Source organism: Anoplopoma fimbria, chromosome 1, assembly GCF_027596085.1.
Source record: "Anoplopoma fimbria isolate UVic2021 breed Golden Eagle Sablefish chromosome 1, Afim_UVic_2022, whole genome shotgun sequence".
Classification (NCBI taxonomy): domain Eukaryota; kingdom Metazoa; phylum Chordata; class Actinopteri; order Perciformes; family Anoplopomatidae; genus Anoplopoma; species Anoplopoma fimbria.
The window spans coordinates 19,978,082-19,996,081 of NC_072449.1; the positions used below are offsets into that span (position 1 = coordinate 19,978,082).

The 18,000-nt window shown below is 43.4% G+C and overlaps 2 protein-coding genes across 3 annotated transcripts in view; one reads left to right on the forward strand and one right to left on the reverse strand.

The window, feature by feature from the left end:
- Positions 1-11,618, reverse strand: part of sipa1l3 (signal-induced proliferation-associated 1 like 3) — a 62,945-nt gene extending 51,327 nt beyond the window's left edge. For both annotated transcript variants that reach the window (XM_054614442.1, XM_054614366.1), the window contains exon 1: positions 11,533-11,618. The gene's annotated coding sequence lies outside the window, so the exon portion shown is untranslated. The remainder of the gene's footprint in view (positions 1-11,532) is intronic.
- Positions 11,619-13,468: 1,850 nt separating this feature from the next.
- The window catches only part of map3k10 (mitogen-activated protein kinase kinase kinase 10), a 30,241-nt gene continuing 25,709 nt past the window's right edge, over positions 13,469-18,000 (forward strand). The window contains exon 1 of the mRNA XM_054602279.1: positions 13,469-16,345. Coding sequence (XP_054458254.1) covers positions 15,397-16,345 — 949 coding nt within the window. The 5' untranslated portion in view covers positions 13,469-15,396. The remainder of the gene's footprint in view (positions 16,346-18,000) is intronic.

The following is an 18,000-nucleotide window of genomic DNA, read 5'->3' on the forward strand; positions in this document are numbered from 1 at the left end:
GCCTTGATGTTAACTTAAGCACCTCCTTTCTCAAGTTTAATATTTAACAGAAGGACATAAAAATGGTATCGATCTTCTCGTCTAACAATGACTGAATGAGTGCATTTCCCAAAATGTTGATTATTCCTTTATGAACTGTGCAGTGGGAGAATAAAATCCACAGCCTACAGGCTCCACACAGGGCTGCCAACATTCCTGTCAAATTCAGACGTGGGAACCACTGGAAAAAAAAAAAGCACGGCCCTCTGTAGACAACTGTGCACGTGAGTGTGTACATGCACATCAAGGAGGAGGGGGCGTCTGCAGTAGTTGCGTGTCAGAAATGTGCTTAATGGACGCGGCCATGTGTGAGCTGAGGTGTTTGGGCTGAGAGCAGTGACAAGAGTTCATGAGGTTGCCTAAGTGCATGTCTGAGGCGGAGGAGAGGGGAGACGTTGTGGGTGTCTGAGTGCCGTTGGGCAACAAAGTGGGTCAAGCGAGTTTCATCCAGGGGCGGGCTGATAACAGTGACCTTCAGTGAACACACACACACACAAGCAGTCACCTGGTGGCTGCAGCACAGAAACAAAATGTCCACTGTCCTCTCTTGTTCTAAATCTTTTCTGTGTTCTCTTAATCATTCTCATCACAGCGAGAGGAGATCCGTTCCACATACACAACCTCTCCAGAGACGACCAAACAACAGAGAAGATGCCCTCGGGGCTCTCATTTCTCTCTGGGGGGGGTTTGTATCACATTCACACACTTTTTATCGTCACTCACTTCCACTTTGTTTTGTTTTCCGTCTTTGTCATTTCAGATTATCATTATCACCTCTCAGGTAGAGCCTCGCCTCACACACACTGAACCAGACCGTTATCTACTCAGAGCTCAGCTGCAGAGAGTCATGGGGGGGGGAGAAAGAAAAGGGAGGACAAATTAAGGAGATGAAAGAGGAGATCGAAGCACATTGGCCGGCTTTCTTATACCAACAGGCCTCCCTTTTAGCCTCTCCTTGTCTGTGCACTCCCATCCCTTCTCCCCTGCCAAGTCTCGTCTCTCCCTCCGAGTTATCATCTCATCCGTCTCCCTCCTCTCCCACGATGATAACAGGCTCTACTGTTGTGTGCAGAAAACACCCAAACTCCTGTCACTCCCTCTACCCTCCACTGCTCTCCGGCTTTCTCCTACGGGACAGTTAACGAGGCTGTCGCTGCTGCAGACATTCTTAACAAATCACGAAGGAAAAGCTATGCTGCATTTCAACTACATTGTACGGCTGGACTCGGCTCAACTCTCTTTTGGCATCATCAGGTCGGGTCCTTCTCCTAAATTTGTTTCCGACTGCTGATGAATACCCCCCCGTCTAGATGGGCTTCTCTGCTGCTGCCATAGCGACGCTGTTTGAAATGTCCATGACATCATCCTCAACGCGACAATTGCTGGATCCTCTCGTTGGCAACCGAACGACGTCTTCCATTCGTCAACTGTAAGGCGTAGTGTACGGTCATTATTGACGCTTAGCTATTTTAAAATGGGCGGGTTTTTCCAGGATGTCCTGTGTCGAGCTTTTAAAAAAACTTATCTCCGACCAATCAGTGTCGGCAGTGTTTTAACTCCACCATCTAGTGATGGCTCAGTTGGCTTAGGACCTCGACTGAGGTGGTGACAAACAAGTACCACGAACCAGGTTCTATCTTCAATCTTTGCTAATGAAAAACCAAAAAGGGTGAGTTGAGTTGAGTAGTTGGGCTGCACCATGAAGTGGAAACGCAGCATTAGTATCAGTGTCTTGGCTTTTTATGACACCAAAATGCTTCAAAACAAAGACAGCAAGTACTGAATACTGATGCTTTTGATTGGAATAAAAGAGTATTAACCGTAAACAAGTGTCACCCATTATTTACAGCAGTGCAGTTAGTGCTTGATCTGAAAGCATCTGGGCAGCAGCCAACTGTGCAGAGTGGAGTCACATCAAACTGAAGACTGAAAACAGGCAAAGAGCTCAGCATTACAATGTAAGGGTTTCAAAGGATGGCATCAGCAGGGCTAATTACAATTTAATCAAGCACTTAAATAAACAGCACTGGAAGGCATACAAGTTCTCACGTGTAGTAGCAAAGAAGAGGCTTATGCTCAGGCTCAGCAAAAAAACCCTCTAAAATACAGAATATATATGTGTGTCAGGTGGAAGGAGCCACACTATATTTTCCCTCTCCCCAAAAAAATGATAAGGGCCACAGTTAGATGTTTTTACAAAGATATAGTTTATGTTATCAATAACAAATCGTATTTCCATGCAATACTAAGGACACTCAATGTCAAAGCATTGCTCTGAGATGGAGGAGAAAAACTTCTGACCAGCAACAACAAAAAGTTTAAAGTTGCTCATCTTTTGGCAATGTTTTACAATTTTTCTGAAATGCTGACTATAATGAATCATTTTCGATTTATAGTCAGCGTGTTTATATACACACAGTGTATAACATGCGCGCACCCCCCAAAAAAAAAAGAAGCTGTGTACAGTATGTTTTCTCTGAAATCCCCTTATGTCCCACTCAGAGAGCTGACATATCGCCCTGCCTCATCAACACTAACACATCAGCGTAGACCAAATGAACTTGTGTGAACACAGTCTGCCAAATAGCCTCCATCACGGTATCAAATCTCATTTAGAAATGAGGAGGAAAGAAAGGCACATTTGGATACAGTACCATAAAACTGGGCCAAGAGGCATTCATGGAATGACCAAGTTAGACTCAATTAGCATTAAAACAATGGCTCCACAGTCAGCAGTCATAGCCTGAGATCGGAGCTGTGAAGATATATATATATATATATATACACACATGCCTCTCCGAAAGGCTACATGTATGTATACATGCCTCTCTGCACACATGTACACAAAATTAGGGAAAAGAAAGAAAACGGACTTTTGATGTTGTTTCATAAAACATTTTACAATGAGACAAAAGAAGAATAAAAAACTGAATACATCTCTGAAACTCACCCATTCCCACCCAGACACAACCACAGAGACACAAACACAGACACACACACACACAACACACACACACACACACACACACACACACACACACACACACAAACACACACACACACACACACACACACACACACACACACACACACACACACACACACGACTGTGTGTTTGGCTGTTTGTGTTTTAAACAGACGAGGAGGTCGCTTAAAGCAAAACATCCTGAGGGGGGAAACATGCAAATCTATCTCCACGTTTCCTGATGGTGTTTGGTGTTACGCCCATTTCTCCAACCGTTTTTTGTCAACAGCGGTTGGAGGTGAGCCAATACTTAGCTATCCCAACAATGAATGGGCAAAGATAAAGTCCAGGATATAAGCTGCGTGCCGGAGACAAATCGTGTTAACATTTTTCTGAGCTGAGAAGGAATGTTTTTACTCATGTCCTGTGAACTGGTCATTCGTCTTAGTGAAAGATCTCCTCAGTGTACGGCCACTCTCTCTCCCTCCCCATGACTATTGTCTGATTCATACAAACACTCATCTCCTACACACATTTACATCCCCCTCAGTACGCACTCACTTCCTGCAGCACTGAGAGCCAGAGGAAGCAAAGAGGACAGCAAGCGCCTCCAAATAAAATACAGATGGAATTTCACATGAGGTGTCTGGGGGGCTACAAAGATGCTTTTATTTCTCTACAGAAGGAAACAAAAATGTGGTCGTACACACACATCTTTCACGATGAAGAATTCACTCATTGTTCAGATATAGAGCGCTGGGTCATTTCAATCTTTTGTTGATACAGGGATTCAGGCCATTGACTGAAATGAAGGGATCTTAAACTTAACATTTTTGATCAACGATTTCAAACATACTTCATATGATTTGTTGAACACTTGCAGCCACTCACTATTTAAGATGGCTTCTCATTGTCACAAACCATTTGCCCGATGAAGGTCTAGCACTGAAACTTTGCAAATAAATGTATTTTTGCAAGATAGACAGTGTGCAGGGGTTTGTTTGCAACTTTTAAACAAGAATCACAAAAGCTGTGTATATAACTTTATAAAGAAAAACTTTGTTAAGCAAATTTTAATTTACCCAGCATCTATGTATATACTTGTAGTATATATAAAAGGGACATTTTCTAATGCTTGTGCATATAACTGATGAAGGAGGTGTGGACTAAAATGTCCAAGACATTTTGGGAGACTGCTTTACTGCTATAACTGTTTTCAATCAATCTAGCAATTGTTGTTTCGATTTTCAATTACTCGTTTGGTCAGAAAGTAGTGAACACACGCTCATGATTTTTAGAGCCGGAGGTGACGTCTTTATATGACTTGTTTTAAACGTACAATGGTAAAAAAAAAAAAAAAAAAAAAAGAAAGAAATTCCATTAACAATAATATATGACAAAAAAACAACTAATTCCCACGCTTTAGAGGCTTTTCCTTGAAAACAATCACTGAAATGATGATCAACTGTAACGTGGCCTTTAGATTCTTTGCTGCAGTTCAGAATAAAATAAATAGCAAGGTAGTGAGCTCATGCCTTGACAGTTGTGTGATGGTCAAGCTCATGTGTGTGTGGGGTTAATTCACTCCTCCTCACTCCATTAAAAGCAGATGGAGACAGAATCAGCTGTTTCTTTAGCCCGTCATGCAGGATTTCCTCTTTCCAGAACATCTCTGCTATGTTGGTGTGTGACAGAGCTCTTTGTGCACACACACGCACACGCACACACACACACACACACACACACACACACACACACACACACACACACACACACACACACACACACACACACACACACACACACACACACACACACACACACACACACACACACACACACACACACACACACACACACCTGTCAACCATGTGTTTGAAGCCTCAGTTAGGGACAGATATGAAGCAGGTGTAACAACACGCTGTTCACCTTAAAGCAGCAGACAAGCTCAACTCCCAAGACACAAGAAACAAGAAGTCGAAGGCAATGAAGACATTACAGAGAGAAAGGTGTCTGCTGCCAGTTTGAGCTACATGACAATTCATATTAATGGCTGTGTCTCTGAACGCTTCGCAACTCTATACAACAAAGCCTGTTCCCTGGAGATCAAAAGCATGATTTGTGCTCCTGTCGTGCACCGACTCTGACAGCCCAGCACTGAAACTCCATTTAACATCATCAGTCCCCTTTGAAAGAGTAACATAGGGTAGAGAGAAACATTATAAAAAAAGGGGGGGGAGAGCAACAGATAAGAGCTCATTCAGTACCGCTGACTAAGCCGGCCTGTAGTCAGTTATCGCAGGGATTCCTCCCCCGTATGGCCTCGGACTCAGTGTGAGAATCGAGATAAAACCCAAACAGTCATATCTGGTTTTCTGTGAAAATCTTTATTTTCTCCTCTATTTCAATAAACACAGACCAAAGTTTAAACTCATCACCTCACAGGGCTGAGTAGAGGCTATTTGTAAAGCTAACATCCATTTGTAAATCTGAGTGGCCTCCACTTGAAATTACTAAATGGACAGCCTGCATAAATCACTCTTTATGTACAGCACTTTGTCAGGCTGTCTCAATGATTTGTAGCAAATGTAGACATCCAGTAACCCCTACAAAAGCCTAGTGTTAAGTTCAATAACCCTGTTTAAGTGCGTCGTGGATGGATGGTGAGGCTTTCCCTCTCACTCTCTCTCCCCCTCTGCTACCAACACTGACCAGGGGGAGGACACAGGCCGACCTGTGGCAAGAAAGGCCTCCTCAACATCTGTGTTTATCCTCTCGCTGAAACCAGCGGGCTATATTTACCCCAGTCAAACATACCCGGAGCAGAGAGGAGTAGAAAGAGCAGAAAGATGTAGCCTGTGACACCTCCTCGGCCTTATATCTACCCTCTAGTAAAAGATAGAAACGGCACGCTGTCAGCACTATTAGGCAGATGCAAGCACATTTAAAAGACATTCACTCACAGGACTGTGATTTTCCTGATTCATCCTCTTCCCCGAGAAGAAGACACAGATTGGTAAACAACACCTTGAGGCAATCTGACCTTTGCAGGAGTGAGAAGAAGAAGAAGAAGAAGAAGAAGAAGAAGAAGAAGAAGAAGAAGAAGAAGAAGAAGAAGAAGAAGAAGAAGAAGAAGAAGAAGAAGAAGAAGAAGAAGAAGAAGAAGAAGAAGAAGAAGAAGAAGAAGAAGAAGAAGAAGAAGGGAGGTTTGATAGATCAACAGCCTACCTATCAAATGTTTTATAGCTGCACAGAAGGCCATAAAGCACAGACTCATTTCAGGAAAACATTGGTGTGCTCCTCTTTCTGTAAATCTCTGACCTCTTGACACTGTCATGTACGCTGACTTATGGATAAGACCCTCAAGGGAGGCGCATACATCAAATAGAGTGGGGACAGAGGGGCGTGGTAGTACTGTTGGTGGTCTGATGCTATTTTATCTTAAACTGTAACACCTGCGCTCTGAGTCATACATGATGCAGGTCTACTGGACGCACAGTCAACCCGTGTTCGACCAATTTACACTAGACTGCTGTTAGAGTTCAATCCGTTGAATAGGAGTAACACACTGTATCAGTTACTGCTGGTATTTTTCATTGATGATGTTTAAACATGATAGAATCATGCATTTGGGTTATTAATCCTTCATTTTATAGTAATATACCCATTTATTGAAAGCATTGTGAGACACTTATATGATTGTTACTATATGTGGTTTTAATTTTCTAGCTTCATATATGATATTGGTGGTTGTCATAGGGGAAATCGATGTTGGTATTTATGCCGTCCTATTGCACATGAGAAATGTCATGTGTGATTTGTTGAACACTCGCAGCCACTCACTATTTAAGATGGCTTCTCATTGTCACAAACCATTTGCCCGATGAAGGTCTAGCACTGAAACTTTGCAAATAAATGTATTTTTGCAAGATAGACAGTGTGCAGGGGTTTGTTTGCAACTTTTAAACAAGAATCACAAAAGCTGTGTATATAACTTTATAAAGATGTTAAGTAAATTTTAATTTACCCAGCATCTATGTATATAGTTGTAGTTTATATAAAAGGGACATTTTCTAATGCTTGTGCGTAAAACTGATGAAGGAGGTGTGGACTAAAATGTCCAAGACATTTTGGGAGACTGCTTTCAATTTGTATAAAAGTTATTCTGCCCTCTGACGCACCTGTTGCACATTTAGGTTTACAGAGATATTTTTCAGTTATTCAAGGCCATTCCTGTCCACAGAGACTGGAGTCTACCACTGATGTGCCATATTGGTAACTGCTAAACACCATAATTACACAGATCTACACTACATGACATAATTATCAAATCAAATTTCATTTTCAGTTTCTCGCCGTACCCCACGCTGTCTGTCGCCCACACAGTGCTCTCTCTCCGTTTCTGTGCTGCCGTCTCTTTCTTGTGGATACAATTTTGTTTGCATATCAACAGAATTGACTATTTGAATATGAAAGTCTGTATATAGTGTCATGTAACTTTCATTTTAGTCCAATACTTTTTGACTATTTTCATTTATTTTAATGTTATTTTAATGTCTGTGTTTTTTTAAATGTTATGCATTTATTAACTTACGTAAGGCCTCTGGGTTTGAAATAAGCCTGCTATACAAATGTACAAATAAACTTGTTTTGCCTATATTTTGTTTATAGTCTTAGGTTATTCTGCATTCAAGAGGTGGCTGTGTGAATTGAGTTGTATTACTAAGTCAAAGTAACAACATTAACTTAAGTGTTTGCTGATCGTGCGGCAGGTATCAGGAGGGCTTGTTCTGCTCCAGGATAGTTATTATCTGTTTGTTATATATAATATCAAAAAATATCAGAAAACAGCAACATTAAAATAAATTGTCAACTTCAATAGAAACACCTGTTCATCACAGTCAATTACTGTCCCAACGGCATTCAACCCCGGTTGAGAAGAGGCTGTAATGACTCAGATTAACTCAGAGAAGGAGAGCAGTTTGAAATGTCTTCAATGGCTGAAATCTATGAGCTCAATTTAAAAACATACTACAGGTTCATCCTCCTGAAAACACACACTTGTACACAAACACGTGCATTCGTCAGTGTGCACTCTGAAACAGACCAGATGGGATATTTAGCCGGAGGTATCGTCCTCCCTCTGTGACTTTTCACGATACACCCAATGATTGTGATGGATGATGTTTGAGTGTGTATGTGTGTTCTGCATTCCGTGAAAACACACAAGTGTTCATTTATATTAACCCTTATTTAACTAAGACGCCTCTGAGGATTAACTTGAAACCTGGCAGGAGGACTTTGGTTTTAAAATGACAAACAGCAGGAGGGCTGCCAATGTGTTGAACGTTAACCAGAGCTGGCGCCGAAACAAAACCTTTGCTGCCTTAGAAACATCGCAGAAAAGACCCTATTGGAAATGTATTGTTCACCCAACAGAAGACCTGTGTGCGAGTTCTTTAAAACCCTTGTTAGGAATAAAAGAACAGGGAAAAATCCACAACTGATGAGTCACCTCTACCAAGATACGACATGGTGATTCAACTTAATGTTTACAGGCAAAATATCTCAGGTGGCCCACATTCAGCTCTGTTTGAAGATGGGATCCTTTGTTCCCGCAGCTGTTTGCAATGAAACACTGAAACAAGTAGCACAAAATATGAGATGTTCCTCAAGATCACAGACTGTGAGCAATTGTTATCTGGGACCCAGTGGAGCCAACTACAAGCCCGCTGCTGGAGGTGCTTTACAACTGTGACGTGGGCCCAAAGTTATGAAGTGAGCGTAGATTAACACGGATAAAGAGAAATACCAAAACAAGCATGAATACAGATAAAATGGAGTTTTATCTGTATTTCAAAAACTGTGTAGTGTTGGTATTCATAAAAAAACAAATGTGGATTGGAAAGAGGAACTTTTACGTGTTTGTCTCAGTTTCAGAATTACACATTTCCCCGACCAAAACCAAAACTTCATAAATATCGTGTAGTGTAAATACCTTAGATTTTGATAAAAATGTGGATTGGAAAGAGGAAGTTTTACGTGTTTGTCTCAGAATTACACATTTCCCCGACCAAAACCAAAACTTCATAAATATCGTGTAGTGTAAATACCTTAGATTTTGATAATTAGTCTTCCTACATGTCATTCACCCATTCATACACTGATCGCAGGCTACTATTCAAGGTGCCGCTATCCATCAGGACTAACTAAGCAATCAGGAGCAAGTTTGGGGTTACGTGTGTTGCCCAAGGACACATCGACATGGACTGGAGGAGCTGGGGATCGAACCGCTAACCAGTAGGGGAAGCTCACATGCAGTAACATGCACTAATATGTATGCACAGCCGACACGGCTAAGTAAACAAAGCAAGGAGAACCTCTGATAACAACACAGTGGAAGAGTGAGGAGTTCATTCTCAGCTCAGGTAGATATTACTCCACTACTTCTTTACACAGCAAACAGTTGTTTGTTGCTAAATTAACGTGCAGAATGTTAAATACTGCTCCTTTAATGAAAATTATACATTTTACGTTGTCTTTCCAAGGGTTCAGTTATTGTTGGCCCCTCGCCTTGGCATAAACTATGACGTGTAAAAAAGGCCTATTACAAAGTAAATACAGCATGACACATCCAACTGTATAAAGTGGATTTAAGGAGTTTAACTATAAAATGTACATATTTATTGCATTTGAAAATTCTAACTCTCTACACCGCAGTCTGAACTTCCTGATACTTTCTGCAGGTGTTTGCTTTATCTCTTGGAAGTCACAAGCTCCTGTTTTCTATACATTCATCAAAAACAGCTTGCAGGGACATGCTGCTGCTGCTGCTGCTGCATTCACTGGTGTAATAAATCATACCGAACTACATGTGGACTGCAATTTCTTCTTCAACTATCAATTTATGGAATTTTTCACTTTGTCAGACTGGTAGAAGGTGACGACAGAAGACAGGAATGAAGGAGCATATAAAGTGTGTGAGAAAAACAACAGTGAAGGTTACGAGCAGTAGGGCGGCCTCGTGGACGTCGACTGTTTCAAACTCTAAAGGTCTCAGAAGGGCAGTGGGTCTGATCCGAGTGTCATTAATGACACAACATTCTTTGAATTTTCAGCTAAAAACACAAAACACTGGAGTTGTACGAACGGATAAGTTTACAGGCCAACGAAGCAAGTGAGTCTACTCAGTTCTGCCTTTCATACGGAACATTTTCAAGCAACCATTTAAACGATGGAAATGTCTTCCTGTAAACTATTAACAGAGAGCATTTAGCAGACTTCTGCAGCCGGGTGCATTGCCTCTGATCAATGGAAATTGGATTTATAAAATGTGTCATTCTTAATCATCATAAATGTCACCGTTCAGATAATATTAAAATCAGATTTTCTCTCGAACGGAAAATGACATGAAGGATTTCACGATTGTGCACCAAACAGTGGCCAGAGCTGTGCTCCACTGCGTAGTGAGCAATAGGATAACCAGGGTAAGGCATATATTAGGCATCATTCTCAGATGTTCCCCGGTAATAATTATTACTCCATTAGTTCCAGACGGGAGGCAACCAGAGGAGTAAATGATGCCCAGAATATGTGCAGTGCTGCCATGCTCTGCTGCACGACAGATCCATCATGCTGATCCTCGACGTGTCATTTCCTGAGGGCTGCTGGGGGGACACAGCAGCAACAAGGGGCATCTCTATGAAAGGGAGACGACACGCAGAGGCATCATCACCTCTCCATTCTGCCCACACACACACACACACACACACACACACACACACACACACACACACACACACACACACACACACACACTTCTACTGTGCACACATCTGAATAAAGTCTGCATGTGCAACCTTGATCAGTTCTCCTTTATGAGCACATTTTGAAACATTAAACCAGTTGCATTTATAACTACAACACTCACACAAGTGTAACCCATGGATTGTATGTAATAAAGGTATAACACGCACAGCCAATCATTCCGCTTGCAGCTAATTTTGAAACAAACCTCCAGCCAGGACAACTTCCGATCGCAGCACAAACTACTCGAGATTCAAAGCTCGTCCAGACTAACTAGCTCTGTTGCTCCCAAACAAAGCTCCCATTGTCTGGAACTTGTAGTCTTATCGTTTTCTCTTGGCCCTCACAACTGCGATTAACTCAGGTGCAAAAAAACTACAAATCCGAAGTCTGCACGTTCGTGTGCGCATGCGCACTGGAACCGAAACGTTCAGGAAGGTTGTAGCGTATTTAGTAGTTAATGAATTGTTGCGGGCTGCGGCGTGTTTGAGGCTAAGTATCTACTCTGCTGAGCGGCCGGAGGTTGGAGAGAAGCGATGAGCCGGTGTGGAGGGTCTCCGGCGGGGTTCAGCCTGACGCTGAGCCGTAGTAGAGAGCCCGTCCTCCGGCTGACTGAAGTTGGTCGCTCGCTGCCTCTCGTCACTTTTCTGGTCTTTGAATAGACCCGCACCGTTCAGCTCAAACTGTCCTGAGAAAACAGCCTAAAAGAGGACACGGCTTACCCGGGGTTTCGGCTCGGCTCCTATTCCGTTCAGATAAACCTCCAGGCGCTGTGGAGACTCTCGCTGTGGCCGACGGTCGACTGCCTGTTCACCGAGCGAGACGCTGCCAAGAATGCTCAACCGAAACCACCCGCACGCGCACTGCGCATGCGCAGCTCGGGTTGGCGCAACGTACTGATAGTAACTCACAGGGGGCAGCACGCTACTACCACGGGGACTGTGGACCTGTGGACACCATAGTGTATGAGAACATGTGTGTGGACCATACACTGTGAAATGAAAACATGGTCAATCAACTATGAGCATTAGCGGGGAGCTGAGTGTTAACACGTGGACATAACACTGGAGAAGCATCCTGGATATGTATCATGCTGCATGGTCACATTTTCATTATGCATCGCACACAAATTAGCCGACAGCACAACCTTGCGGTTGCTTAACCAAAACAGCGCTCTGGTATCAGAATCAGCTTTATTGGCCATGTTTGAGTACACACAAATTAAACATTAAACTTTATTCAATCGTCATTTTACTTTTACATTTTACTTATGCATGTAACCCATTTTAAGGAGCAGTGGGCTTCTGAGAAGCGCCAGGAAAGAAACTTGGCTTTCAGTGTCTTGCTCAAGGACACTTCAACATGTGAACTGAATGTGACTTTGGTTATTCGTTGCTTTCATGAACTTACATATTAATAAACATGCAGTCAGGTAAACGTCACATTACGTTATATAAATACATCCAGGGGGAAAATATATTCATAGCATACATATAAAGATACAATGAAAAACAACATACAATGTCTGTATGAGTCAAACTAGACATTGTATGTCTAACATTGTATGAATGTTAGGTTAGCTTATAGAGACAGCCAGCCATCTGTTGATGAGCAACTGAAATTATATCTGATCTGTGGTCTTATAAGCAGCAATGCAGCCAGACTGAAAGTGGTCAGATCAGCTCTAACACAAGATCAAAGCCTACAACCTGAAAAATAAAAATAAAAATAATGGTGGACTGAGGAGGCAAAACATAGTAGAAACCTTGTTTTCCGCTCGGATGAAGAGAACTAGAGAACTAAGTTTGACTCAAATGATCCCTGTATTTCTGACAACGCAGAAGACACTGAACCAGCACTAAATGCTCTGTGTTTCATCATTAGTCACTAGGGGGCAGTATAGCTTAACATTTGAAGTGCGGGAATACTACTTCTACTACTTTAATGTCTTTTTCTGAGGAACACACAATCTTATGCAATATCATTACAAATGATGACATTGTAGGTATCCTCTACTTGCATGAAGTAAAATCCCTTTGGGGATATTTCTGCATTAAAGGTGCATGTGAAACTCAGCTCCAGTGTATTTCAAGAATCTCGGATACACTGTTATTCAGTTATGTCAGTTATTTGCCTCAAACTGTCAAAGTGTCCGTGAGCAACATACTCAATCCCTGCAAACTGGGGCTGTTGCTCTTTAGCTGACCTTTGACCTTGTACATTTTCCAGTGAGAATGAATCACTCTATTATTTTATTACAGTATCACTATAAATTATAGGTATTAACAAATAAATAATCATGTTCATAGGGCAATGCACTGAAGTGTAGAATAAATCAACTATATCTTTAACGTAAATCATTTCCCTTATGATTGTAACTTTGCTAATTGTTTAGCTTAATGCGCTGCCAGAATGATGTAGGTCATCAGGAGATCCTTCGAGAACTACATTACCCACAGTGCAACAGCCCTCTCTCACCACCAGCACAGTCTAGTCTCGCTCCCAACATAAGATCCGCCCTGCACGGTGAGCTGCACCCTGATCTCCACACGAGCGATGTGCGTAATTACGCACGGAGCCTGCGCGCTTTGACCATCGCTATGTTTTGTAGATCGGTGACAGAGGGAGCACTTGTTCTCCCGTATGTGGACTGCACTCCGGTGTGTTTGGATGCAAAGTCAGCCCACAGACTGACAGCTCGTCGCTCCAAATGTCACGTCTCTGTGGACGCGTAGTCTATTTGAATGCGTCGGACCTCCGGACAGCTGGATGAGCAGCACCAACACGGAGCCCCAGGAGCGTTTTAGCTTTGTCGCCAAAATTGGGTTACTGACCTGGATGGTCCCTCTTTACTCGGATGTAACCACACGCCCATGCGACGGTATCGGTGGATCTAGCTGCCAGTGTCCAGGTTAGGTTACAGTAAATGATAATTGTTTACGTATTAAAGTCCGTCTGTTTGGGCGGAAGACGTCAGCTGGGACTGGATACAACATTTGCTCGCATAATAAATACTCGTTTCTATTATTACTAATGATTTTACTATTATTAATATAATTATGCTATATTATTATTATTAAGATGGGGGGGTCGGTCTATTTATAAAGGAATCATGGAGCCTTCATCGCCTATATCAGACATCAGACATAGCCTACTGTAGGCTAATGCTGCAATGCCTCCACGCAAACCTTCGATGACAATATATTTCCACCTCACTGCCGCCGTGTGATGGTGTATCTCTTTGCTAAAGAACTCGTGGACATTTAAAACCCTTCGATACAAGACTATTGATTGATGATCTGACACTGCCATGCGTGCTCTCGGGGCAGCAGGGTGTACATGCTGGCATCCCTTTACTGTCTCCACTGAACAAGAGTCTCTTTTCTCACCGAGGACTCGTCACCATCTCAGATGTAGCCGAACAGAGGTGACTGAACCAGGCCGCTGCACAGAGACGGAGGCCGGTTTGTTGTGCTCGGACTCGGCCGGATGCTGAACATGGTGCCACTTTACAGCTCTGTATTGAAAACCTGCCGCCGGCACTTGTTTCTGTAATTTTCCCCAGCTGTCTTAAAATGGACGGGCTCTTTTTGATAAACGCTATTCATGGACGTTGAACTCGTGCATTGTAGGATCTAGCCTGGACCGGCTTGTCGGGATGTAGGGCGAATTTACGCGGATATTTACCAAACGCAGTTCAGAAGAGAAAACAGCCCGTGTTCATGGAGATGGATGGCGGGGGAGGTGCATCTACACTGGGCTGCATGAGAAATAACGAGGACCCTGGCTCAGAGGATTTCTCTCAGTTCCAACACAGACTGCTGTCTTTATTGGCAGCCTAAATAGTCCATATTCCACACTAAGATTATTCCGATTTTTTTTTTTTCTGAGTGTCTCTGTGGCCCTCAGAGTCAAGACACCAGTCCTCAATGGGCTGATATTAACTTCAGGTTATGTGTTTATCAGAGCAAAATATTCAAAACTATAAATCATGAACCTAGAACCGGTTTAAGTTCAGTTTGGATGAACTCTGCTTAATTGTAACAGCAATGTAGGACATTGTTATTACGTGTATAACTGTTTTATTAATAATAAATGCAGCAATTGAGGGACCAGAATTCCCCCACTCATCAGGAATCAGACTGAAGGCATCTTTTTTGAAGGATTTCATCAGATCTGCTGATTCTAAGATAAACAAATACTTGCCTCTCCTGTGAGAGCCTGTGGCAGCTTTCCAAAAGACACAATAGTGGAAACAGTCAATTAGGTTTTGGGGAGGTTACACTCATGGCGTGTCATTGTTTGACCTGATGTACATTGTCCCTGAGTGAACTTGCCTTTGGGAATACATGTTACTTACACACTGCCTAGCAACAGCACAGCAGCAACCGGCAACAGGATTTGGCACAGTTTCAACAGGGAGATGTGGTGATGGGGGAGAGCAGTTGCAGCTCTCTGATCCTCTGATCCCCTCTCCCCCCACTGGTGGTCGAGGACGCCTCGTCTCTGTCGATGGGCCATGTATGGATTTTGTGCTTGAGTTGACTGAAGGCCGGCCTACAGCGTGAAACAGCAGTCAGGCTGCCATGAAACCATACGGCAGAGCGAGCAGCACAGCAGCCCCCCTGTCCTGCACCAGCTGTGGGGGCTGCTGCTCACCGCCTCCCCCTAGCCTAATCCCGCCGGGGCCCCCCTCATCTGTTACCTCCTCCTCCTCCTCCTCCTCCATGCCCCCGAACATGACCCCGCCACCACCGATGTGCCCTGCCCCGGTGGTGCAGGTGGAGAATGGCAGCAGCTGGAACTCCTCCACCATCTCCTCCTCTGGCTCCCCAGACTCCCACCCGGGTCACCGCTGTGGCGCCAACAACCCCAACCCCTACTGGACAGCAGTGTTCGACTACGAGGCCACGGCAGATGAGGAGTTAACCCTGCGGCGCGGGGACCTCCTCGAGGTTCTCTCCAAAGACTCCAAAGTGTCCGGGGACGAGGGTTGGTGGACAGGCAAGATCCAGGACAAGGTGGGTATCTTTCCATGTAACTACGTCACAAGGGGGGACGCCACCAACTACCAGCAGCTGACCGCAGGAGGGCTGGTGGCAGGCGGGGTGGGTGACTGCCCCTTGGAAATAGACTTCTCAGAACTGCTCCTGGATGAGGTGATCGGAGCCGGTGGGTTTGGGAAGGTGTACAAAGGATTATGGAGGAGAGAGGAAGTAGCAGTGAAGGCCGCCAGGCAAGACCCTGACGAGGATATTAGTGCCACAGCAGAGAGCGTGCGGCAGGAGGCCCGGCTGTTCTGGATGCTCCGGCACCCCAACATAATCTCTCTGCGTGGGGTCTGCCTGCGGGAGCCCAACCTGTGCTTGGTGATGGAGTACGCCAGAGGTGGGGCTCTTAACCGAGCGCTCGCTGGAAAGAAGGTTCCACCGAGGGTTCTGGTGAACTGGGCGGTCCAGGTAGCCACTGGGATGGACTATCTGCACAACCAGGCATTCGTACCGATCATCCACAGAGACCTCAAGTCCAGCAATAGTAAGTACTGCTTATCATCAGAGAGACTCCTCATCAGTGGATGGAGTTTGCTCAGTTGTCATGGAGATGTTTCAGCCATTATCATGTGACCTAAAATGTTATAACGGGTGTTATTTACAGGTCGGAGATCGTAACCCTGCTAACATTTGACCCTAAATGTGGCCAAAAGTGCAAGGATATTTACACTAAGAAGACTAAGATATTCTTTGTCACAGTATAATTTCCGAGGTCAATAATGAACCTAAAGCTCATCCGCTGTATGCAAAATCTAACTTACAGCGGAGCAGCTCAACACCAGGTACATATGTGAGGCAGCACATATGTAAAATAGCAGCACGACGAATACACAAAACACAACTCCACTGTGAATACACCTAGCTAAAACTAATGCAGTCTAATGGAACAGTCTAGTAATATGTTATACCTTCATCAAGGTAATAATGTTAAAGGCTAATGTCATCAAAACATGTTGCCCATAGCAACAATGGATCTGTTGCGAGGCAAGCTTGGTTTGTAGGTATGACTTCAGTGAGGAGAAGGTCTCCTGTGGTTCCCGCTATCCATCCTTGTGAGATTCATTTTTTTTGATACGTAATATATTGCAAGACTCAGGGAATAGTTTGACAATTGAGAAATACACTTATTCTCGATAGCTAGTTAAGAAGATCGATACCACTTTCATGTCAATATGGTAAATATGAAGCTATAGCCAGGAGGCAGTTAGCTAAGTGTAGCACAAAGACAACAGAAACAGAGGAAAACAGATAGCTTGTCTCTGTCCAAATGGCCTTGAACATCTAAAGCTCAGTAATCAACATGATTCAACTCATGTGTTTAGTCTGTACAAAAGCTAAAGTTAGTGTGAAATCAAAATTCATGTTTTACAGAGGGTTATGAACCAGACTGTTTCTTGTCCGGGTTCTTTGTGTGAGCTTTGGAGATGCTGGTAGAGGACTTTGTTAGGACGGAGTCGGACTAGCTGTTTCCTCCTGTATCCAGTCTTTGTGCTGTGCTAAGCTAACTCCTACAGTACAGTCTCCTGGCTTTTGAGGTATCGTTCTTCTCATTTCTCATTATCCTTCTTTCAAATGGCAAAGTCTTTCACCTTCAGCAGAGATCAATAATTGTCAGTCCCCCCAATTTAGAGTCAATATTTTTTTTTACTTAAGCACAAGATAGAAATATGAAATAAGAGAAATACCTTATGCAAGTAACAAACGAACCATTGAAAAAGAGGATAATGTGATATGTTGCTGTAATGATTAATTGTCCCTCTTCCAAAATTTAAATTGACGTGTAATAGTTTCTTTATTGGCCTGTATTATATCCACTGGGACAAATAAGTGGACATTTACAAATGTCATACCACCTTCCCGTAATCATTTCATGACTTTACAGAAATGTAATATTAAGTGTTGTCATTGAATATTCACATACAGAGGTTTATTTCTGGTAGCTGACACTGTATGAGAAAGCTAAATTGAACACAGCAGGGAGGCCTAAGTCCTGGAGAGCTGCTCTCCTTCTGCCATCTTTTCCCTGTCATCTCTTTCTGCACCTCCTCCTGCTCCTCATCCTCCTCCTCTTTCCTCCCCTCCTCAAGGAGAGCAGTTCTGCTCTGCAACTCACTGGGCTATTTTTGGTCCTTTGTGCTA